This window comes from Musa acuminata, chromosome BXJ1-9, assembly GCF_036884655.1.
Source record: "Musa acuminata AAA Group cultivar baxijiao chromosome BXJ1-9, Cavendish_Baxijiao_AAA, whole genome shotgun sequence".
Taxonomy (NCBI): domain Eukaryota; kingdom Viridiplantae; phylum Streptophyta; class Magnoliopsida; order Zingiberales; family Musaceae; genus Musa; species Musa acuminata.
Genome location: NC_088335.1, coordinates 7,982,744 through 8,007,727, shown reverse-complemented (window position 1 = coordinate 8,007,727; position 24,984 = coordinate 7,982,744). Strand labels below are relative to the sequence as shown.

Genomic DNA, 24,984 nt, shown 5'->3' with positions numbered 1-24,984 from the left:
GCGATGCCTTCTGCTTATGCAGGGCTCTCCCCTATATATTGGAGTTATTGGAATTGAAGTTTGCTTTCGTGCCACTATTTTCCACATAAAATGTGAAAGAAATAATTAGCTTAATTTTTTATTAATAGTGAATATGAACTTATATACATAAAAATAGATTACAAAATATGATAATTACATAATTTTTTTGATCAACAATAAATATAAAATATGTATCTAAATCATTTCACGATGTAGAAGATCATCTCATTATTTGATAGAATCATGATAATATGTTATCATAATTTTTATGACTTAAAATCATAATAACATATTATCAAAATATTTAGAGAATCATGATAATCGATTTAGTTTTGTAATAATATCCTATCTAACAAAATGCAGGTGGTGAAGGAGCTTGCAGAGTGACTGTTGCACTACTAAGCATCACAGCGACTGTCGACATACTAGGCCTGGCAAACGGGTTTTCCTGCACACACAATAGCCCAATCTGCATACATCTTAACAGGTCGCTTCCATGGAATTGATTGCCCAAGGCTGGATCTACCATCTCCAAGGCTGATCCTCCTCGCCATTTCTCCCATGTCTGCATCAAATAAAACATATCTACAAGTTCATTCTCTGTTTCGAAACGACTTCCGTGGAAATGCAAAAGCAATCAATATCTGCACTCTACGACCCCATTTGGTTACTTACATAGCTTAGAAGGTCTTCAGTATTTTCAGGATTACAAGCTGTGCTGTTTTTTCTTCCCGTCAAAATCTCCAAAACCAGAACACCGAAGCTGAACACATCTGACTTGATCGAAAATTGGCCATGGATCACATACTCTGGTGCCATGTATCCACTGCCACCAAGTGAAGATTAGTTAGGAAGCACAAATTATAGATACTGCATGCTGCGAGTACACTAGTCCAGTCTGTCAGGCCACTCACAAGGTCCCCACAACTCGACTCGTCATGCCCTGAGTTTGCTCGCCATCGAAAAGCTTAGCTGAACCGAAATCTGAGATCTTTGGGTTCATATCTGCATCCAACAAGATATTGCAGGCCTTTAGATCTCGATGTATGATTTTTAGCTGAGATTCCTCGTGCAGATAAAGCAGGCCCCTAGCGATCCCACAAATGATCTTGTATCGAATTCCCCAAGTTAGTTGTTCGCCTCTTGCAGGATCTGTTGCATGAAAAAGGAATTAAGACGAGGAGAAGACGAGTAATGGATAGCTGCAGTTCTTTTTTACCAATTAGCTGCAGATAAGTAACACAGAAAACCAGTAATATGTGAAAGGCGAATCACCAAAAAGAAATTTGTCGAGGCTCGTGTTAGGCACGTATTCATAGACGATCATCTTCTCTTCCTCCAAGCAAACTCCCAGAAGCTTTACGAGATTCCGGTGCTGGAGGTTGGCAACCAAAGCCAACTCATTTTTAAGCTCTCCAAGTCCTTGCCCAGAGTTCAACAGCCGCTTCACTGCTATTACTCGTCCATCTGGTAGCACTCCCTGTACAATGCCAAATGATTAAGAGGAAACAAGAGGATGCATGCCAAGTGAATTCGAGTACTGAATTGGGAATATGAAGAGCATATCGTGTCGATGTACCTTGTAAACAGCTCCGAAACCACCTTCACCAAGTTTATTTTCCTCCGAGAAGTTGACTGTTGCAACTCGTAGTGTCGATAGATCAAATAGTAGTGATTCAACTTGTGAGGCCTGCTCCGAGTCAGTTGCATCTATTACAAAGCAGACAATTCCAAGCATGTCACAAATGGTTTTCCTCGAGAGCTAGCCGATTGCAATGGAGGAGAGAGGAAATCAGGAATAAAACGGTCCCTTACAAGGTGGCTTCAGTGTCTGCTTCCTCAATCTCTTGAAGCAAGCGTAAATAATGAAGATTAGCAGCACCGCACTCACTGCAGATATCGAAATTGCAAGAATTGTTTTCTTTTTTCCTGCACCGTGATGAAATGTATTAGCAGACACAAAAAAAAGGGAAAAAAATGGTTTATCCACATCTGATTTTGAAATCATTGGACATATGAGGAACACATATGACTGTAAATGTCTTCCGTGTCTCTGTCGACAAACTCCGCTGTGGTGCCTAATCGACCAGTTTCTTGAATCTTTGACCCAAAGGACAGATTCGGCACTTTATTCCCTGCGCGTACAACTTTTACTTTGCCCATCATCTGTTTCCCTACATATTCGAATATGTTCTGTATATATCGTAACGGTGTCTCGGTTATATGTATATTGCTATCGTTGCATATTTCAATTAATTTTATGTATAACAATAGTACAAATCCATGAACAACTTTTATATGCTCAAAGATGCTGTTTGCATAAAAGAACAATTACTTATGTATAATAAAAGATCGGGATAGAACACTTTATATGGAAAAGGCAAGAATCCATTATATATATAGTTGGAAAGTTGATAATGCTAAGAGTTCATCGTTACCTTCTTTGCTGGTTGAACCGACAGATGGCCGGGATGCCGGAGCAGAGGCCGGAGTTGTGGCATTATCCACAGGCGTTGTTGCATTCGTCGCAGGGGAAATAAGCCGTATGATGGGGTTGCCTTGGAAGAAGAGGCTAGACTCGTACCTTAAATTGCACCTCACTCCCTGATTCCTAGCTCCCATTCTTGCCATCGGGAGCCCCTGCGACACCCCTTCCAAACACTGCCTGCAGTCGCTCGCCGACATGTCCGGCGTGCATTGCGCCAGGGCATATATAGTTGGAAACGCCAGCGTCACGTTGAACGCCTGCCCAGTCGCGTACCTCTTCGTCGAGTTATACGCCGCCCAATCCGCCGTGCTGTCGAGCAACTCGTTCACCACCTTGTTGAACCGATCCGCTTCGTCGTTTACGGCGATCTCGTTTTCCAAGGCAGCCGTCGGGTCGTTGTCTGAGGTGCTGAGGAACTGCAGGTTGGAAAAGCGGAGGAGGCACTCGTCATACCAAACCACGGCATCCTTGTCGTAGGCACAGAGCTGGAGGATCTCGACCGCGCCGTTGCTGAGGCAGGAGCTGCAGGTGGTGGCGTTAGTATCACCACGACAAAGGACGAGGCCTTGAACTTGGTTGGGTATCCGTCCGACGGTGTCGGTGAAGAAGCCAGGAGCGGAACCGTTGGAGACGAGGGAGGAGAGGAGGAGGTTGAGGTTGGACTCATACGTGCTGTTGGCAGTAAAGTTGCCGGCACTTGTGCTGCAAACTTGCCACGTGAAGGCAACGGTCGGAGAGGGGACGAAGAGGAGGATGAGGTAGAGGAGCAGAAACTGGGTGGAGCTGATCGAGGGAAACATAGTGGTACTCGTTGCTGTAGGGCTTCTTGTTGCATCAAATTTGGCAACACGTCTCTTTTTATTGACTCGGCTCAAGAGAATTCAGAAAGACTGAATCAATCTTAACGATGAAAACTGACAACGATGAAGTTGAAATCTGTTGGATATATTTACTAGAGAAAGTCTCCGGGACAGTAATGTTTTTATTTTTTTTCACTTATTATATATTTTTTTCTTTATTGAGGTACTCATCTTCCATTACAGAATTAATTTCCTACTCTTCCAGAGTAGATCTAAAAAATCTTTCGTCAAACCCCGCAACTTTAGTTGACTGAGTCTGGTCTACGGAGGAACGTGCACCGCAGTTGACAAGATTAGGAAGAAGAAGAAAAAGAAGGTGTAAAATAAACATGAAGACTTGCCACAACGCGTGCATAACAGCAACTTGCTGGGGCATAAAACCCAAGTTTGCGCTCGAAACTTTTATTTGATCTCCAACGCAACACCGTCGCAACTTCTCAAAGTTGTTCAAAGGTCCAGTCGTACTTACTTCAGGAAGCAGAGAACGACCTTTCGGATTAACAACATGAATATATTACTCACGAAAGCATCAGTCGAAAGTTTATTAGGCGGACGGAATAATGCAGGCAGCTGATAGCAGTCGTCGTCAACGTCAACATTAAAGTAAACCGTGTTAGAGTCATCGGTATGCATGAGCAACGCCCCACGGTGGAAACGAGTTCATTCAACTTGTGAACAGAAAAAGGTGTATTCAAATTCCGGAATAAGAAATCACACCATCTCCACAGCTAATTTTGTGCTTTCTTTCTCGCTTTAACTATATCATCTTGTACAAACACGATTTCCGACGTCAGATTGATCTTGAGCAAGGCCATGCATGTTTAATAAAAGAAATTTCTGAATCAGAATCACTAGCGTTAGCATTGAGAAAAGTGAAATTAGAAGATCAGGACGGTTCTTGCTTAACTGCATCTCCCTCCCTCTCTGAGAACAATCGATGTCTTCGGAAGTTTACGGCTGTCGTTGCTTAATTGCATTACACTATCTTCTCTCTTTTTTTGCGTTCCTCCCTCCCATCTATGGAAACACGCAAGTCCGCCTCCGAAAGATCATTTTGGATCCGTTGGGTCAGAGTCAATGGGTAATTAACTTTTCTTGGAGTCTACACCGCTGTGAATTAGACACGTGCGCATACGACCAGGAAATAGAACTCTGCCCTATTTTTAGTTTGGTTTTCAAAAAAAAGAAAAAAAGTTCGGTTTTCGAAATTAGTCACCATCACCTTCTTATATAAATTACTTTCCAATAACATTTATTAGGGGATATTGCTGGATGAACATATTAATCGGACTAGGAACAAATTTTTATTAAATCAAAATTTTATTCTCTTTTATCATGTTAATGCAGAATTTGATTGTTTGATGTAGATATAGATTTGGAGTTAATCAAGGTTCATTCCACATTTGTGGTAAGTTGATCTCAACCCGTCATGATAAGGAATATTTCGGTATCACCTCACAATGACAGTCAATAATCACCTCGGAATCAATATGGCATCTTAGAGTTGACATGACGTACACGCCTGATATGACCTCGAAGCAACGAAACAGATTCAAGAACGACACACAGTCGTGCTTAAGATCGTACAAAACTTCGGAGAGGTCAAGTCGAAAATCCCTCCCTCGGTATCGACCTGTTACGTCGGGACTCAACGCCGAAGACAATCCTAACTCTCTCGGGGCCAGCCCAGGAGACACCCACTGCCGCTTCGATCTCGCTATCATCTCTACCTCAAATCGTGTTGACTCCCAAGCCTCGACATAAAGGATCACAATAAGTCCAATCTTAAAGTACTAAATTCATTTGACTTTAATGAGGCTGAACCTTGCATAGCTACATCGGGAGCATCATCGATAAACACTACTCCAATACTTAAGTTACGGAGGATTCTGACCAATGACTTGAATAACATTAGGAAAAGGTGAGAAGGAGCATACCTGAGAAGGCCATTTTACAGTGAGTTCCTCGGACGATTACTTTCATCATCAATTACGATTAGGGAGGGTGATTGCCGATGTGTCGATCATCTGTTGACCACACTTTGGTCATGTGTCGGCCTTTTATTGGCCATGTGCGACAATCATGTGTCACGCTGAAGTGACAATCATACGACACTGAGGAGCCAATGCGGTTGACATCTCATTTGCTTGCATCCTGATAATAGTCATCCGTCGATGCGATCGATATCACGAGAAACGTAAAGGGTCATTACACATCGATGTCCTTGTGCGCTTGTTCTGTGATTAGAACTCAATTTGACGACATTGGAAATGGCATACATTCTCGATCAGATACACCAATCGGAAAACTAGAGTTAGTCGAGTTGAAGTTTGCATTCATGCCATCATTTCCCTCGTAAAATGCAGGTCTTGCAGGAGCATGCAGAGAGGCAATTCCAGTGTTCAACATCACAACTATTATCGACATGGTTGGCCTATTCGACGAATTTCGCCGAACATACTTCTATGAGTACACAATTTAGTAAGCCCACTCGCAAAATTAAGCTATATATGTTAACAATCAAACTTTAGCTCTACGAATGTGTAATTCTCTTGTGCGACAATGACACCAAAAAATAGGAATAAGAATCCTTACATTCACATGCGTACGTGGCTATGTGGTTGAAGAAATATTAACATTGTCCTTCCATTTCTATCGAGGTTCCATTTCTGTGATTGAAACTTCGTTTGATGACATTGGACATGACTTACTTCCTCGGTCAGATGTACCGATTGGATGATTGGAGTTACTCGGATTGAAGTTTGCATTCCTGCCACCATTTCCCAGATAAAATCCAGGCCGTGAAGGAGCTCGGAGAGAGACAGTCTCACTATTTAGCATCACAACCACTGTTGACATAGTTGGCCTATCGTTCGGCTTTTCTTGAACACATAATAGCCCAATATGCATGCATCTTAATAGGTCGCTTCGTTGGTAGTGAGCACCCAAGGTTGGATCTACGATCTCTAAGGCCGATCCTCCCCGCCATTTCTCCCATGTCTGCATCGAAGAAAATATAATTCCAAATTTATTCTTTTATGTGATTATTCTGTTTGGAAAATACTTCAGTAGAAATGCAAAAGCAATCAATGTGATCTGTGAATCCACTTGGCAACTTACATAGCTTAGAAGGACTTCGGTAACCTCAGGATTATAGGAACCGCTGCTTTTTCTTCCAGTCAAAATCTCCAAAACCAAAACACCGAAGCCGAATACATCTGATTTGATCGAATACTTGCCATGCATCACATACTCTGGTGCCATATATCCGCTGCAACCAAAAGTGAGGTTGGTCAAGGCACGCAAAGAGTATATAGCTTCCTTCCGCTCTGAGAACACAATTTAGTTAGTCCACTCACAAAGTGCCCACAACTCGATTGGTGGTGGCTTGAGTCTGGTCAACGTCAAAAAGCTTTGCAAAACCAAAATCTGTGATCTTGGGGTTCATCTCTGCATCTAACAAGATGTTGCTGGCTTTTATGTCCCGATGTACGATTTTTAGTTGAGATTCCTCGTGCAGATAGAGCAGTCCTCGAGCGATCCCATGAATGATCTTGTGTCGAGTTCCCCAGTTTAGTTGTTTGCCTCTGACAGGATCTGTTGCATGCAAAAGGAATTAAGACAAACATGTTACGTTAAGAGTGTAGGAAGTAAATATGAGAAAGGCGAATCATCACCAAAAAGAAAGTTGTCGAGGCTTGTGTTAGGCACGTATTCATAGACAATCATCTTCTCTTCCTCCAAGCAAACTCCCAGAAGCTTTACAAGATTTCGATGCCGGAGCTTAGCGACCAAAACCAACTCATTTTTAAGCTCTCCAAGTCCGTGCCCGGAGTTCAGCAGCCTTTTCACTGCGATTTCTCGTCCGTCTGGGAGCACTCCCTGTACAATATCTCATGATTAAGAGGAAGAATGGAACAAGACGATATATGTGAAGTGAATTCAGCATATCGAATTGTACCTTGTAAACTGCTCCGAAACCACCTTCTCCGAGTTTATTTTCTTCCGAGAAGTTGGCTGTTGCAGCTCGTAGTGCAGAAATATGAAATAGTAATGACTCAACATGTGTGGCCTGCTCCGATTCAGTCCCATCTATGACAATTTCGAGCATGTTACACATGGTTTTCCACAAGCACCAGATGATTGAAATGAAGGAAACAGCACATTAAAAAAATGATCGAGTCACTTACAAGGTGATTTCGATGTCTGCTTCCTCAGCCTCCTGTAGCAAATGTAAATAATGGGGATTAGCAGTACTGCGCTCACCGCAGATATCGAAATTGCTAGAATTGTTTTCTTTTTTCCTGCACCGCTATGAAATGTATTAGTAGACACAAAAGGAAAAAGGAAAAAAAAAATTGTCTATCCATGTGTGATTTTGAAAGCATTGGACATATGGGAAATACATATGACCGGAAATGTTATCTGTGTCTTTCTCGAATCTTTTACTGCAATTATGTTCTGTATATATCGTAACAGTGTCGCAATTACATGTATAGTGTTATCGATGCATATTTCGATTAGTTTTATGTAGGACAATAGTACAAATCAATGAATACCTTTTATATGCTTAAAGTTAAAGATGGTGTTTGCATAAAAGAACAGTCAATTGTACATAACAAAAGATTGGGATGGACAACTTTTGATGGAAAAGGCAAGAATCAATATTTACAATGCAAATTATATAGTTGGAAAGTTGATGACGCTTGGAGTTCGTCATTACCTTCTTTGCTGGTTGAACCGAGAGATGGCTGCGATGCTGGAGCAGAAGCCGGAGTTGTGGCATTCTCCGCAGGCGTTGTTCCATTCGTCACGGCGGAAACAAGCCTTATGATGGGGTTGCCTTCGAAGAAGGGGCCAACTTTGTACCTTAAATTGCACCTCACTCCCAGATTTTCAGCTATCAATCTCCCCATCGGGAGACCCTGTGACACTCCCTCCAAGCATTGCCTGCAGTCACTCGCCGACATGTCCGGAGTGCATTGCGCCAGGCCATATATATTTGGAAACGCGTGTGTCGCGTTGATCGCCAGCCCAGTCGCATACCTCTTCGTCGAGTTGTACGCCGCCCAATCCGCCGTACTGTTCATCAACTCGTTCACCACCTTGTTGAACCGATCCGTTTCGTCGTACACTTGGTACTCGCTTGCCACGGGCATCTCCGGATCGTTGTCTAAGGTGCCGAGGAACTGCAGGTTGGAATAGCGGAGGTGGCAGTCGTCATACCAAACCACAGCATCCTTGTCGTTGGCACAGAGCTGGAGAATCTCCACACCGGCGGTGCTGAGGCAGGAACTGCATGTGGTGGCCTTTGTGTCACCACGACAAAGGACGAGGCCTTGAACTTGGTTGGGCATCCGTCCGACGGTGTCGGTGAAGAAGCCAGAAGCGGAACCATTTGAGATGAGGGAGGAGAGGAGGAGGTTGAGGTTGGACTCGTACGTGCCGTTGGCGGTAAATTTACCGGCACTTGTGCTGCAGACTTGTGTGGCAACGGCGGGAGAGGAAAGGAAGAGGAGGCTGATCAGGTAGAAGAGCAGAGATGGGGTGGAGCTCATCGAGGCAACCAGAGTAGTTGTCTTTGGTTACTGCGTGCTGTAGGACTAGCATCAAAGATGGCAACACCTCTCTTTCTGTATACAGCTCAAACGGCCAAATATTCATCACAAAGAGTTTCTGGGACGATAATCTTTCCTGTACATGTAAGGATTCTATATATTGTTGTTTTAATTTATAATTTTTTTCTTTATTGAGGTATTCATCTTTCTGCACAAAATTTTATTCTCATTAAATTCAATTTCCGAATCATGGTTTACATATATACACACTACGGAGGCAGGTGCACAGCAATTTCCCAAGACTAGCTGCAACGCATTCATATACGATGGCAACTTGCTGGGGCATCAAACGTAAGTTTGAGCTCACAATTTTTCTTTGATCTCCAACGCGACTCCGCAGAAACTTCTCAATGTGGTATTAAAAGGTCCACTGGGTACTTGCTTCAGGACCCAGAAAGGAACCTCTTGCATCAACGACTTGAATATATATTAGTAGTGACCGATGCAGGAAGCTGATAGCAGTCATCGTTGACGGCAACATTAAAATCAACCGCGTTAGGAGTCATTGGTATGCAGCGAGTCTTCCAGTCTTGGAGGAGGATGAGTCTCTACATCCGGTACACACGAGTGAATCAGACCGGAAGAAATTACAAAACCTGGAATTGTAGACCATAAATTTCAAATGAGTGAATCATATTATTAGAAAAGACATTAACTATCGGTGTACTGACCAAGAAATATGATTCACTCATTTTTTTAATAATATCTAATTTTCTAATAATAATATGGATACCAATGGGCGTCTATGGTTAGAATGGAAGGGATGCATCTATCATAGAAATGGACGCTCATGGGCCTTGCATGCAACTTGTTGGACTATTATTTTATTGTGTTGACTGGACTAGATGTGTGTGTGTGTGTTTTTTTATTTGTATGCTGTTCGAATGTCTTAGCCTCGTCTACCCTCTGTACTCTACGGCTGGAGATATAAATAAAAAACAAAAAGATTTCTATTGACAATCCTTTTTATTATCTATAATTTTATTTTAATTTTTTTAATATTTCTAATATTCCCCTCTATATAAATGTTCTTATCATCTTTTCCTTTTTCCCTTCTTCTAATTACAAGCATGATAATGGAAGTAAATGTCTTCGTAATCATCTTCTTTCGATTGAAGAGAAGATAATAGATAAATAATCATTCGAGAAGAGATGATAATTTTCTTTCACTAATTATATTGAGATGAAGTGAAGATGCAACAATTATAATGGTTATGTGATGCTTATCAATTAGAATTAAAAGTTAAAACAAGACTTTCTTGTGAGTTCTTATTAGAGATGAAGTGGAGATGTAACAACTATAATGGTTATGTGATACTTATAAAAGTTAAAGCAAAATTGCTAGAAGTAAAGTAAAGAGATATTCTAATGTTTCTTTGTATTCCTCTTCTCGAAATAATTTTATAATTCTTTTTATTCAAAAGCGAGTGAAATAATTAAAAATATATCCAAACTAACTTCAACCAATCGTAGACGACAATCTAATCATACTAGTCACTTTTATACTTGCATCAAATATAAATAAGTAGGATACTATGTATCTAGATAAATAAACTAATACACGAGTCAACTTTGATGAAGATAAAGATGCCAATGAAGAATTAAAAGGTATTAGAAAATTAAGATATGATGAATAGTCGATGAGGTTTATTAAGAAATTGTACGCGACTTCGTAATCCGTAGAACTTGGATGGGTATCCATCCGACGGTGTCAGTGAAGAAGTCGGAAGCCAAACCGTTGGAGACGAGGGAGGAGATGAGGAGGTTGAGGTTGGACTCATACGTGTTGTTGGCAGTAAGGTTGACGGGCACTTGTAATTCAGACTTGCCAGGTGAAGGCAAGGGTGGGTGAGGGACCGAAGAGGAGGAGGATGAGGTAGAAGAGCAAAAACTGGGTGGAACTGATCCGGGAAACATCTTTGGTTACCCCGTGCTGTGGGATTCGTAGCTTCAAATATGCCAATACGTCCTATTTTAGAGACTCAGCTCAACTAGAAATCATGTAGTCTCCATTCTCGGTTAGCCATTTGTGTACCAAAAAGATGGAAGTCATAAAGTCAGCAGGTATGATCGGGGAATATCAATCCTAGAGATTTACTTGTACAGAACACCACCGAACACAATATTTTGGTATAATTTCGTCAATATAATTTCTCAACTGGTCCCGTTTTCCTTGACTTGTCAAAGCTTGTCTACGCCCGCAACTCACTCTGGTTGGCTATGTCTGGACCACCGAGGCACGTTCATGGCAATTGACAAGACCGAAGGCAAAAAGGTTCAATGAAGACTGGATACAACGTATGCTGTCAGCAACTTGCACGGTCCATGGCAATTGATAAGACTAGGAAAAGAAGAAGATATATTATAAACATGAAGACTGGATACGATGCATGCTATCAGCAACTCGTACGACGTTTTATGTACTAACAATTTGAATATACAATGTGCGAAAGCACCACTTGAATCTCCATTAGGTGGAGGACTCAATAATACAGCTCGCTGATAGCCGCCATCGTTGACGTCTGTAAAGCAAATCCTGTTAGAATCATTATTATGGAGCTAAGATTGATGATGAGTCTAAATCCCACGGCATAAAGGAGTTCATTTATCTTCTTAATTCCAGGATAACAAATAACAATTTGGCCACATGGTTCCAGACGCTAATTTTGTGCATCACATAGTTTGGAAGCACCTAAAATTCCAATGATTATTTGATACGTTCATTCTCTCTCGTTTATTGATTGTTCTTAACCTTTTATTTTACCCTCCTTTTCATGACGCTTCCTGCGTCGGGTAGGCGATCAAAACAGATATCCATGTCACGTTTTAGCTTTGACGAAGGAATAGAAACCAAGAAAAGCTGTTACCAAGAAATGGTGTGGATTCGATGAGTAGAATGGAAGCGATGCATCTTCCAAGATGGACGCTCCTGGTAGATAAATTTTTATTTTTATACTGTTTGAATGTATTAAGATTAATTATATATTATATATTATTTATTTGTATCAACATCAATATTAATGTAGATACAGAGCGATATTATTCGACAACTACGATTTTGATTCCGATATCAAATCTGGTTCTATGTGATTTGATTGACTCTCAAAATTTAGAAATCAAAATTACTAGTTGGGAAGCGAGATCTAATGGTATAACCTTGTAATTGCATATTACAATAATGTCACATAAAACAAGAATAATATTTATTACATTTTCACGCGTCAATGGCCCTTATTCTTGAAGGAGGATTAACATTGTCCTTCTATTTCTATCGTGATTCTTGTTCTGACATTGAAACTTGGTTTACTGACATTGTAACAACCCTATCACCGTTCCCCACATAAAATGCAGGTTGTGAAGGAGCTCGGAGAGAGACAGTTTCACTGTTGAGCATCACAACTATCGTTGACATAGTTGGCCTATCAGATGGATTTTCCTGAACACATAATAGCCCAATCTGCACGCATCTTAACAAGTCACTTTGTTGGTAGTGACCACCCAACGCTGGATCGACTATCTCCGAGGCTGATCCGTCTTGCCATTTCTCCCATGTCTGCGCAAAGAAAAATATAACTTGAAACTCAACTCGAATGCGTCACAAAAGTTGGAATAGACTTGGGTAGTAATGCAAAACCAATCGATGTGATTTGTGACTCCACTTGGCTACTTACATAGCTTAGAAGGACTTCAGTAACTTCTGGATTGTAGGAATCATTGCTTTTTCTTCCTGTCAAAATCTCCAAAACCAGAACACCGAAGCTGAATACGTCTGACTTGATCGAAAACTTGCCTCGCATCACGTACTCGGGAGCCATGTATCCACTGCAGTGGAATTAAGATTGGTTAGGTAACGCAAATGATAGGTACACCATTCGACCAGTCCACTCACAAGGTTCCCATGACTCGATTGGTGGTGCCTTGAGTCTGGTCAATGTCAAAAAGCTTCGCTAGGCCGAAATCTGAGATCTTGGGGTTCATATCTGCATCTAACAAGATGTTGCTGGCTTTTAAATCTCGATGTATGATCTTTAGTTGAGATTCCTCGTGCAGATAAAGCAGGCCTCTAGCGATTCCACAAATGATCTTGTATCGAATTCCCCAAGTCAGCTGTTTGCCTCTTGCAGCATCTGCTCCATAAAAAAGGAATCGAGACAAAGCTTTTACTTCCAAACATAATCATAAAAGTTTAGTTTTTTTTTTGAACTGCAGATAAGTAACAAAGAAAATGAGTAAAAATAATAATTAAATCGAAGTTCTAAAGAAAGCACATTAAGAGCGTGAATTACCAAACAGAAATTTGTCCAGGCTTGCATTAGGCACGTATTCATACACAATCATCGTCTCTTCCTCCAAGCAAACGCCCAGAAGTTTTACAAGATTCCTGTGCTGGAGCTTAGCAACCAAAAGCAGCTCATTTTTAAGCTCTCCAAGTCCTTGCCCCGAGTTCAGCAGCCTCTTGACCGCTATTACTCGTCCGTCCGGCAGTAGTCCCTGCACAATAGTTCATGATCAAGCGGAAGAATGGAAACAAGAGGATACTGAATTGGAAATAGGAGGAGAACATGGTGCGGATGTACCTTGTAAACTGCACCGAAACCACCTTCTCCAAGTTTATTCGCTTCGGCGAAGTTGACTGTTGCAACTCGAAGTGTAGGTAGACGAAATAGTAATGACTCAATTACTTGTGTGGCCTGCTCCGAGTCAGTTTGATCTATGACAAATTAAGCAGACGATGTCAAGAATGTTAATTACAAATGGTTTTCCACAAGCACTGGCCGATTGCAATGAAGGAGACGGGACATCAGGAATAGTTGAGTCACTCACAAGGTGATTTCGCTGCCCGCTTCCTCGATCTCCTGTACCAAGCGCAAAATATGGAGATTAGCAGTATTGCGCTCACTGCGGATATCGAAATTGCTATAGTTGTTTTCTTCGTTTTTCCTGCACCATTGTGAATTGTATTAGCGGACACGCCAAAAAACCTTTGTTACGGCAGCCATTCTTTTGCAGCACGGGCTATTCGATTTGCCCTGTCTTGATCGCGTGTAGAATGGTGGATCAGACCAAGCGGTCTACTTTCCAAGGCTCTAATAGAATGAATGAATCGCCTATTTGCCATGGATCTATGCATATAATTAATTAATTGATTGGAAAGTTGATTGTGCTAAGGGTGCATCTTTACCTTCTTTCCCGGTTGTACCGACGGCAGGAGGGGATGTTGGAGCAGAGGCCGGAGTTGTAGCGTTCTCCGCAGGCGTTGTTGCATTCGTCAATGGTGAAAGGAGCCGTATGATGGGGTTGCCTTCGTAGAAGGGGCCAGTTTCGAACCTTACATTGCACCTCACTCCCTGATTCCTAGCTCCCATTCGGCCCTGTGGGAGCCCCTGTAACACCCCTTCCAAGCACTGCCTGCAGTCACTCGTCGACATGTCCGGCGTGCATTGCGCCAGGCCATATATAGTTGGAACCGCCTGCGTCACGTTGAACGCTTGCCCGGTCGCGTACCTCTTCGTGGAGTTATACGCCGCCCAATCGGCCGTACTGCTCAGCAGCTCATTCACCACCTTGTTGAACCGATCCACTTCGTCCTTCAGGTCGTAATTTACCAAGGCAACCGTCGGCTCGTTGTCGAAGGTGCTGAGGAACTGCAGGTTGGAAAAGCGGATGAGGCACTCGTCATACCAAACCACCGCATCCTTGTAGTAGGCACAGATCTGGCGAATGTCCACCGCGCCGTTGCTAAGGCAGGAACCGCACGTGGTGGCGTTAGTATCGCCACGACAAAGGACGAGGCCTTGAACTCGGTTGGGTATCCGTCCCACGGTGCCGGTAGAGAAGCCAGAACCGGAACCATTCGAGACGAGGGAGGAGAGGAGGAGGTTGAGGTTGGACTCGTAGGTGCTGTTGTCGGTAAAGTTGCCGCCCCTTGTGCTGCAGATTTGCCACCGGTAGGCAACTGTTCGAGAGGGGACGAAGAGGAGGATGAGGTAGAAGAGCAGAAATTGGGTGGAGCTGATCGAGGGAAGCATGGTGGGAGTACTCTTTGGACTTGTGGTAGCAACAAATATGGAAACAGATATCTACTTACAGACGCCTAGAATACCAAGTCACATAGTCTGCTTCAATCATAGCTAGCGGTTTTATACGTAAAAGATGAAAACAAAAACAGTTGCTTGGTCTGTTGTTTATTGATTTTTATGAAAATCTAACGCAAATCTAAAATTATGGATCGATGTCATTGTGTTTAAAAGTTAGATGATATTTGATTTTAATTTTTTATGTATAACAATCTTCCTCGTGTGTTGTGTTGGTGACATATGGCTTAAATCCATATGGAAATTAATATTTGTTTCTAAGTTTGGGCCAAACAGGATTTGAATCAAAATCTTTGGTTCTGATCGGTGTCTGTCGTACCGCAGCATACCGCCTATATCGGACGATACGTATCAGTCCGTACTCGTGGACCGTCCGATATTGTTACAGTGCTATGGTGTTAAACTGTAGCACTACTTATATAAAAATAATATAAAATTATCGATATACCGGTACCGTATCATATCGAGTCCGGGTCAAAACTCTGGTACGATACGGTATGACGGATCTTGATTCTGATATCATCTTAAATAATTTGATTGGGTGATCAAATAATTTGATTGGCTTAACGTATGTAAGTTATGTTGTGTGTGCTCAATGAATACTAATGCTACATAAAAAAATAATTTTAATTAAATACTGAGAAAGAGTGATAGATACACAGTTCTTGCTATGATACCATCTTAATTTTTTGATCGATGTCATTGTCTCTACAAGCCTAATCTCATATATAAAAGCTTACTTTGTGTCTCGTTTTCTTGTTTATTAAGAAGGAATACAAATGATCAAAGTTATCAAACACATCGATTACGAGAGGTCTCGGCGACAATAGTCTTTCCTGTTATAATTTTATATGTTATTATATTTTTTTAATAGAATTTTCTTTATTTAGGTATTCATCTGTGGTAACAAAATTATGATCTCATTAAATTCAATTTCCTAATAATGGTTTATAGATATTATTTTAAAAACTTAAATAATGGTTTTCTCGACAAGATGACGTCAAAGCTCGTCTAAACCCACTACTCAAGTCTGTAGATTGACTGTCTTGAGTACACAGGTGCAAATTGACAGGATTAGGAAGAAGAAGGTTCAGTATGAACATAAAGAGTTGCTATAGCGCATGTGTAACACCAACTTGCACCCTTAGTCTGGCTCAAAATTTTTATTTGATCTCCAACCCAACAAATTGGTCATATTAAATGACCATCTTACTTGCTTACGGAACCATAAAAGGACATAGACCATCAACTATTTGAATATATTATTTGTGAAAGTTCTTTAGGTACGAACTGAATAATGCAGCAAGCTGATAACATGCCGTCATCGTTGACTTCAACATGAGACTAACCCACTTCTCCAAGTGATTATTTGATATATATATATATATATATATATATATATGCTTATGGATAAAGAACACCATTAGAGAGGTGGATAATTTGGACCGGCAATTTATGATCTATAGGATATCACATTCACGAGATTGCAGATAAATGGCCCCAACCAAGGATTCATTCTTTTAGGTGCTGTTAAATTCGGATAGTATATTTTCTTTCGTTGATTGTCTATTCTAAAGCATTTATTTTGTGCCCATTGTTATTTCATTGTTTCAGTGGGTCTTTTCGTCGTAGTGTGATCATGAATGTTGACGCATGTTATTTTTGTCCGAGCACTGCGGCGTCATCCATTGCACGATCTAGCTTTCGCGAAGGGGAATGGAAACCGAGAAAAGCTCCAACCAATCAAAAGCTTGATGGAGACTGCACAGGCACAACTTGTTGGACTATGCCTTTATTTGTTGACTGGACTACATATATATATTGTGACCGTGGGTCTTGCAATATAGTTTTTCCTTTCAAAAAGAAATATTTGCCGTGTGTCTTTTCTCGTTTACCTTTTGCACTTTATGAATCAAAAATAGTGGATGGCCATTTGTGTTCATCGATTGTTCAAGTCCTACATAAGTCTCTTTCAAGGAAAGAAAGAAACAAAGCCGCCAATGTCGACTTTATAATAGTAACACCTTATAATTTGATCCTGTCCCAGTTCTGTTCTAAAGGGTACCTTGTAACCAGCAAATCTTAATGACGATGGCAAGCTATTTGTTTACATAAGTCTCGCCTTCTGTCAAATAAAATAGTAGAAAATGATGAGTAACGTTGTCAGAACGGTCCGAAATCTTAAGATTCACGATAATATTAAAGATGTTATTAAAAAATATTTAAGACAGTCATTTTTACTAGTTTATGCGGATGATTTAATTATTTTCAGTAATAAACTAGTATAATTGATCAGTTTATTCAACAACTTAGAAATAAGTTTTCTATGAAAGATTTTAGGTCTCTTAGCTATTTTCTTTATATTTAAATCATCCACATGGTAAATAATTTATTTTTTTCTCAATAAAAATATATTCATGATCTTTTTAATTACATTAAAATACTTTTAAATCAATATTATTACTATGCGTACAGTATTTGATATTCACTTATTCAGATATTATATATGTAGTGAATGAATTATCTCAAGCATAAGCATACTTCTCGACAATTGTTAAACGCCTTCTCCGATATTTAAAGGGCATCATAATTTATTTCTTTGAAATGATTCTCCTCGATTACTTCATACATTTTTTTGACGTTAATTGGGTAAGTAATAATGATCACAAGACATCTACTAGTACTTATATCATATTTCATGGTCACAAGCCAACCTCTTGAAGTTTTAAAAACCAATAATTTATAATAATATTGAGCAACTACTTCTATAACTATTGAACTTATGATAATATCGAAATAACATATTTATGTGCTAATCCTGTCAAATGAAATGAAGCACATAATCATCGATTTTTACTTTGCTCATGATAAAATTCAAAATAGCAAGCCCATGTCTCATCTTTGGGTTAATTTGCAAAGGCTCTTACCAAGCATTTGCATTTGTCTTGCAAGCAATTCTTTCTACTTCGATTTAAGATCGATATTTTCAATAAGAATATTATGATATATTATAAAAAAATATTATTGAAAAAATAAATCATGATAATATTATCATGAACCTCATTATTTTGACATTATATTATCATAATTTTAAGTCACAAAAAATTTATGATAATATATTATCATGATTTTGTGATCTCTTATGTCAAGAAATGATTTACATGAATATTTTATATTTATTATTTATTAAATAATAATATAAATTCTTACTCATTATTAATAAATAAATAAATAATTTCTTTCTTTCTTACATTGTCATGGTAAAAATTAAAAAAATCTAATGAGCGAGATCAGATAGGTGTCAAAGATTCATAATGAAAATTTGAACAACCCTATCGTCTTTTAATCAGATATTATAAGAAGGTCCACAACGAAGTAAATCCAACAAAATATAGTCAATTAAGTTGGGAAAGGACAAGACGACTATCAAGGAGTTGTAAGAGCACTTATTTACCTTGAAAAGGATTTCTTATTATTCATGAAGGTCTGAAACCCTAAGATGGGATAAAATTAAGTGAGAACTTTGAATTCCTGTTGTTGGAAATCTTTATTTTCTTTTTGACTAATCAAGATCACTAGAAGCTTCTTTCGTGTATATCTTTTTTTTTTTGTCCAAGATTAAGTTTGATTTGTGTAGACACTATAAAATTGAAACGCTCACTTGTTCAACTTTAATATTGTGCAGGCAATATACATGGACTTAAGAGTAAGTATGCCTTCGATCGGTACCTCTAAGATGACCCAAATATGTGTTAAGATTTGTAACTATTGTCATATTCCTTATAGAAACTAAATTACTTGAAAAACGAAAAAAGATACAACTATAGAAAGAAACTATTGTATATTACAATATTATTATATAAATATCTTATATATGTTTAGGGTACAGTGAAAGAGAATTATAAAGTGAACACTTTAAGTACTCGTAGTATTTTTTTTAGTGGATTCAGAAAGGTTGAAAAAAATTTCTCATCTATGTGACTTTAATCTTGGATTTAAATTAACTCAAGAGAGAAAATTATTTTTTCTATTTTGTTAATTATATATAGTGAAAGTATTTAGATTTTCTTTACGACATAAATAATTAGTGTTTATGTTACTATTAGGCTAATTTGTGTAATCACAAAACCAAATCAGGTTGTTTATGATCCGAAGTCTGCCCGACAAGAACCCGAGTTTATTCGCTATGTCGGATGTGGCGGAATCTAGTAGTCGAGTTTATTAGGAAAAAAAAATACTTAAGTACTTCATTAAAAACACATTAGTATGGATAACTCAACCTATTGGAACAAAAAATATATTAATAATTATAATTCAAAATAAAACAACATAATCGTCAGCTGTAAATAAAATTCATGCCTCATATAATTTTCAAAATTAAATTCACAATCATAATATCCAAAATGTCATCGTGCATGTTGTGAGACACTCATATATTGCATGATTGTACCTTACCTGGTTTGCAAGAAAATGTTCACTTTAGTTTTTATGACTTTACAGGTCATCCTCGGTTCTAGAGAATAAAACCAAGTTCTCAAATCTAGAAAGGTAAAACCAATAGCTTAAAAGTGCTGATTTAGTCAATCGTAATCATGAGATTTAGATCTGGACATCACATAAAGCTGGCTAGACTCCGGCAAGAGTCATGATCATGGAGATTGTCCAGAAGATGAGTATGCATCTTTGTTTCGGAGTCAACAAGCAAATCCAAGATGCCAAGAGAGAGAGAAAAAAAATCATGATTCAAGCACATGATTGATGCACATTACCTCTGATGCTGTGCTCCCCAGAATTAATTATCGATCGAGTGCATACGCAAATCTGAATTATCACTCAAAAGTTCAAACGTAAAATAGTGTCTGGACGTCCTTTTGGACTTCTCGGTTGCTTGCTTGCGTCCTGCTAACACTCCTCGCTGCTGAAGCTGATGAGAAGACCATATCGTAAGAAACATAAAAGGGATCAGGAACAAGAACTATATTCACATTTCACACACATACCTTTTTGTCAGTTTCTTTCTATCTAGGCTGTTGTTCTGTGACTGAAGCTTGGGTTGATGACGCCGGAAGTGGTTTACATTCTCCGTCACATACAACAATTGCAGTTCTGGCATCGTTGGCACTGAACTCTACATTCACGTCCTCCTTTTCCACATAAAATGCAGGTCGCCCAGGTGCTTGGAGAAAGGCAATTCCACTGTTTAGCATCGTAATTACTGTTGACATCGTCGGTCTATCATTTGGATTTTCCTGCACACATAACAGCCCAATCTGCATGCATCTTAACAGGTCGCTTCCTTGGTAGTGACCATCCAAGGCTGGATCGACCATCTCCAAGACTGATCCACCTCGCCATTTCTCCCATGCCTGTCTCAAACATAATTTATTCAGAGATCCATTCTTTTGCGATCTAATTCTATCCCAATGAAAGTACGTATGCCAATAAACACACCACACAAGTTCAAAAGGAATAGATTTTTGTGTTTTGTGATTTATGAGTCCGCTTGACTACTTACATAGCTCAGAAGGCTTTCGCGATATTCAGAATTATAGGAATTGCTGTTCTTGATTCCAGTCAAAATCTCCAAAACCAAAATGCCGAAACTGAAAACGTCCGACCTGACCGAGAACTTGCCATGCTTCACATACTCTGGTGCCATGTATCCACTGCGGTAGAATTAAGATCGGTCAAGAGACACAAAAGACACAAAGAAGAGCTACCGATGTGAGTACACAATTGAGTCGGGCCACTCACAAAGTTCCCACGACTCGCTTCGTGGTATCTTGAGTTTGGTCCGCATCAAACAGCTTTGCTATTCCAAAATCTGAGATCTTTGGGTTCATAGCCGCATCCAACAAGATGTTACTGGCTTTTAAGTCCCGATGTATGATTTTTAGCTGAGATTCCTCGTGCAGGTAACGCAGGCCTTGAGCAATTCCACGAATGATCCTGTATCGAGCTCCCCAACGTAGTTGGTCGCTTCTTTTAGGATCTATTGCATCAAAAAGGATTTTAAGACGAACCTTTTAGTTCTAAGCTAATTAAAAAGGTTTAGTTTTTCCAACGAGAAGTAGAAGTGTGGAAGGCGCATCACCAAAGAGAAATTTGTCCAGGCTTCTATTGGGCACATATTCATACACAATCATCTTCTCTTCCTCGAAGCAAACTCCCAGAAGTCGTACGAGATTCCGATGCTGGAGCTTAGCAACCAACAGCAGCTCATTTTGCAGCTCTCCGAGTCCTCGTCCAGCGTACAACAGTTTCTTGACTGCTATTTCTCGTCCATCGGGTAGCCGTCCCTGTGCGGCGTCTAACCATGGTTAGGAAGCAGAACAGAGCAAGCGAGTGTAACCGGAGACTGCGAAGTTAACTCAGAAGAAAGAAGGTCGTGTAGTCGAACCTTGTAGACTGCTCCGAAACCCCCTTCTCCAAGTCTATTCTCTTCAGAGAAGTTGGCTGTTGCAAGTCGTAGCGTAGATAGATCAAACAGCAGTGACTCAACACCAGTGATCAGCTCCGGGCCAGTTTCATCTATGAAGGGGCACACAGTTTCAATCTGGCTGATCGCAGTGAATGAAACAGGACATTAGAAGCAATTCTGTGACTTACAAGCTGATTGTACTATCCGCTTCCTCGTCCTCCAGTAGCAAATGTAAATAATGGAGAGTATAAGTAGAGCTGTAAATGCAGGTATCGCGATTGCTAAAGCTGTCGTTGCTGCGTTCTTCTTCTTTCCTGCACCGAGAAATGACCGTGAATTCATAGTTCCATGTCTCGATGGTTACGATGATTTTGCACTCATGTGAGATAAGGTGGCGGCGGATTTCCTCTGAGATCCATTTATAAGAACGAGTAGGAAACGGCTCGTTTTCATTTGAGGTCAATAAAAAAATCATTTGCTATAGTCATCTAAAATACTCAAGTCAGCGATGGCTACGGAGGTGTTCACATTTGAACATGGAAGGAGGACTAATGGGCACACTGCCCCCGTGCTAAAAGAAGATAATATTGAATATTTATCTACATAAATAACTAGAAATCGTGATCAAATGAGATGATCCGATTGAAATCTAATTTCTCTTACTTGGATCAATGGTAAATATCGAGAAAGATCGATGTCTTCGAATCAGTACGGTTTGCTGTTACTGAAACCAAATTGTGATGCGACCGAATTTTTTTTCGCAAAAATATTTTATAATTAGGATGGATTTTGTCCTACAACCAATGCAAAGAACATATAATTGGTGAAAATTGAGCTTTTTGTGTGTGTGTATGTGCAGCTAATATGATAGCACGAGATGTTCTTTAATTACCTTCGCTTCCGTCGGACGGGAGTTGTGTCGCATCCTCCAACGGAGCCGTAAGCTTCACCATGGAGGGAATTCGGTAGAAGGCGTACAACTCATACCTAATGACGCACCTCACTCCGAGCACCCTCGCTCCTTGCTTTCCCACCATATCCGTCGGCAGTGGGTCGAACAGCGACTGCAGGCACTGGCTGCAGTCGCTCGGTGACAGGTCCGGAGTGCACTCCACCATCACATATATGGTGGGGAACTCCGACGTGAAGTTGCTCATCTCCCCTGTGGCGAACCTCTTCGTGGAATTCGCCGCCCAATCGGTGGCGCTGCTCAGCAGCAGAGGCAAAAGCTGGCTGAGACGAGCAACTTGGGTGACGCTGCTGGAGTTGTACTTGGACACCTGCTGGTTGTCGGTGGAGTTCAGGAAGTTCTGGCTGGAGAAGCGGAGGAGGCAGGAGTCGTAGTAAATCATGGCGCCCTTGTTGTAGGGGCAGATCTGTGGGATGTCTAGTCTGGCTTTGTCGAGGCAGGCACGGCACTCGCTGGCGTTGGCATCTCCCCGGCAGAGGGAGACGCCGTACACTTTGTCAGGGACTTCTCCCACTGCCTCCTTCAGGAAGCCGGAAACTGAACCTTTAGAGGGGAGGGTGGAGAGGTAGAGTTTGAGGTTGGACTGATACGTGCTGTTATCGGCAAAGCTACCGGACGTGTCGCAGATTTGGTCCAAATTTTGGGCGCCGGTGAGGGAGGAATGGCAGAGGATGAGGAGGACGAACCCAAGGAGGGGGAATAGGGAAGAGGATGAGACGATAGCGGGGAACATGGCGATGATGCTCTGCGGCATTGTGAATTAACGAGACTATATAGATCAATAAGGTCGTCTCCTTTTGCTTTGCTACAATGATTAGTTGTATGAAACAGCATCGTTGGTACAATTATTAACTCACTTTTGATAGAGAGTTATGCTTATATGGTTTCTATCGACAAGTGGGCACACGTAGGCCGTTGATTCGGTCAAAATCAGGTTCACGTTTGACTGCTGAGTTCCACCTACTAATCTACGTAATCGATGCCGTAGTACCATAATTTGTGTTAAGAAATTGCAATGTGATAGATAAAGATCCAAATATGAAGGTGGAAAATTCTACGATACACGTCAATCTAGAAGTTTTGTTCACGATTTCCACTTTTTCAATCTTTCGATCCCAATCTCTCACCTGCTACAAAATCTTACGCCATATCTATATATAGAGAGAGCTTGTTAACTTAATTTATTATGGCATTGACTCTGTCCGAACTCTTATAAGCAAATCATCATAAATATAAAATTTAATTTATCTTCTGACATTCTCCCTTATATTAAAATTTGAAAATAATTAAAAAATTGATGTAATCTCATCAAATATAGACACATCAGTTTTTGGGCAAGAAATGATATCAATTCAAAAAAATTAATACGTCTTGAATTAATATTACCAAAATTTTTAAATTACCTTCGATTGTAATACTTATTTTAGAAAATATTTAAATTTCAATTATGAAATATTTAATTGACTATTCATCAAGCTTCATATCTTGTAGATTAATTATCAATAATTTGGTTTTTTTAAAACTATTAGCAGCATCTTCAATGAATTTTCAATAATCAATAGCTTATCTCACTTTGCAGATTCTTTTACATGAGAAGCTAAAGGTAATTTCTAATTTATAGTGAGAATAAAATTATTTACTCCATTTGTTTGTTATAAGCCGAAATTTTACAACTATTGTAGATAGCATGACACAACTCGCAAAACTTATATTAAATGTTACAAGTAGTGATTATATCAAAGATAATTACGTCAAACATAATTCATACATTTTAAATTTTAATTCAGGATAGGATGTCAGAGATAAATCAAACTTTTTTGTTTGAGTGCATTTCCCATTGGAAATTATCCCTATATGCCATCACTTTGTAAAATCTCCCATATTTAGACTAGAAAAAAAAGGAATAATGGCAATAAATATTTTTTAGTTATTAGTAACTCATTCTTCTTCTCTCTTATTATTTATCATTTTAATTTAAACATAATAAATTTGCAGATCGAATAATATGTAATCGAAGACACTCTTGTGGAAAAATATGAATTAATTTTAATGAAAATAAAATGAGAGCACTGTAATTGGGAGCAAGTAAAAAAAAAGAAAAAAAAAAGAGAGAAGTTTGACTCTCTTAGAGGATATTTATGGAAATATAAACATCATATGAAATGTTCAAATATGGATAATGGAACATAGCTTCCAAACTTGTGGATAAAACTACGTGTGGAACTCACACTAAAGGAGAGTTTCATAATATTATTTCTTTCGAAAGTTCTAAGTTAAAGAAATGGCATTTGATGTATGGTCTCTGATTCACCGATAGATGGGAGATAGAGACTGAGAAGAAAAGAGTGATGAATAAAACCGTTGAGACTGATTAGTGCATATTATATATTTCTGCTAGTTGTCTTTCTACCGTCAGCGTTGGTTAAAATGTCTGGTTGGAGAAGTTGCCGTTTCGGACCGTAGGTTGTTGCGGCGACTGTTGACTTGGCTTCGTTCTGGTTTGTGGGACTT

General features: G+C 39.8%; 3 protein-coding genes across 3 annotated transcripts; all 3 read right to left on the bottom strand.

The window, feature by feature from the left end:
• Positions 1-198: 198 nt before the first annotated feature.
• On the bottom strand, positions 199-23,280 carry LOC103997801 (putative cysteine-rich receptor-like protein kinase 23). Its single transcript, XM_065084884.1, has 14 exons — positions 22,396-23,280; positions 21,692-21,817; positions 21,483-21,613; positions 21,177-21,381; positions 20,837-21,074; positions 20,598-20,748; positions 20,111-20,448; positions 2,460-3,379; positions 1,837-1,950; positions 1,601-1,731; positions 1,297-1,501; positions 936-1,173; positions 697-847; positions 199-586 (listed from the first exon to the last, which is right to left on the bottom strand). Exons 1-14 carry the CDS (start codon positions 23,225-23,227, stop codon positions 371-373), a joined length of 3,996 nt encoding a protein of 1,331 aa, XP_064940956.1. The 5' UTR covers positions 23,228-23,280; the 3' UTR covers positions 199-370.
• Positions 5,769-9,513, bottom strand: LOC135592944 (cysteine-rich receptor-like protein kinase 44). The gene is made up of 7 exons (XM_065082698.1): positions 8,093-9,513; positions 7,560-7,673; positions 7,331-7,461; positions 7,047-7,251; positions 6,729-6,966; positions 6,490-6,640; positions 5,769-6,369 (listed from the first exon to the last, which is right to left on the bottom strand). The coding sequence occupies exons 1-7, from the start codon at positions 8,925-8,927 to the stop codon at positions 6,022-6,024; spliced, it is 2,022 nt and encodes a 673-aa protein (XP_064938770.1). The 5' UTR covers positions 8,928-9,513; the 3' UTR covers positions 5,769-6,021.
• Positions 12,132-15,097, bottom strand: LOC135592945 (cysteine-rich receptor-like protein kinase 6). Its single transcript, XM_065082699.1, has 7 exons — positions 14,170-15,097; positions 13,812-13,928; positions 13,565-13,698; positions 13,274-13,478; positions 12,877-13,114; positions 12,659-12,809; positions 12,132-12,540 (listed from the first exon to the last, which is right to left on the bottom strand). Exons 1-7 carry the CDS (start codon positions 15,014-15,016, stop codon positions 12,256-12,258), a joined length of 1,977 nt encoding a protein of 658 aa, XP_064938771.1. The 5' UTR covers positions 15,017-15,097; the 3' UTR covers positions 12,132-12,255.
• Positions 23,281-24,984: the final 1,704 nt, after the last annotated feature.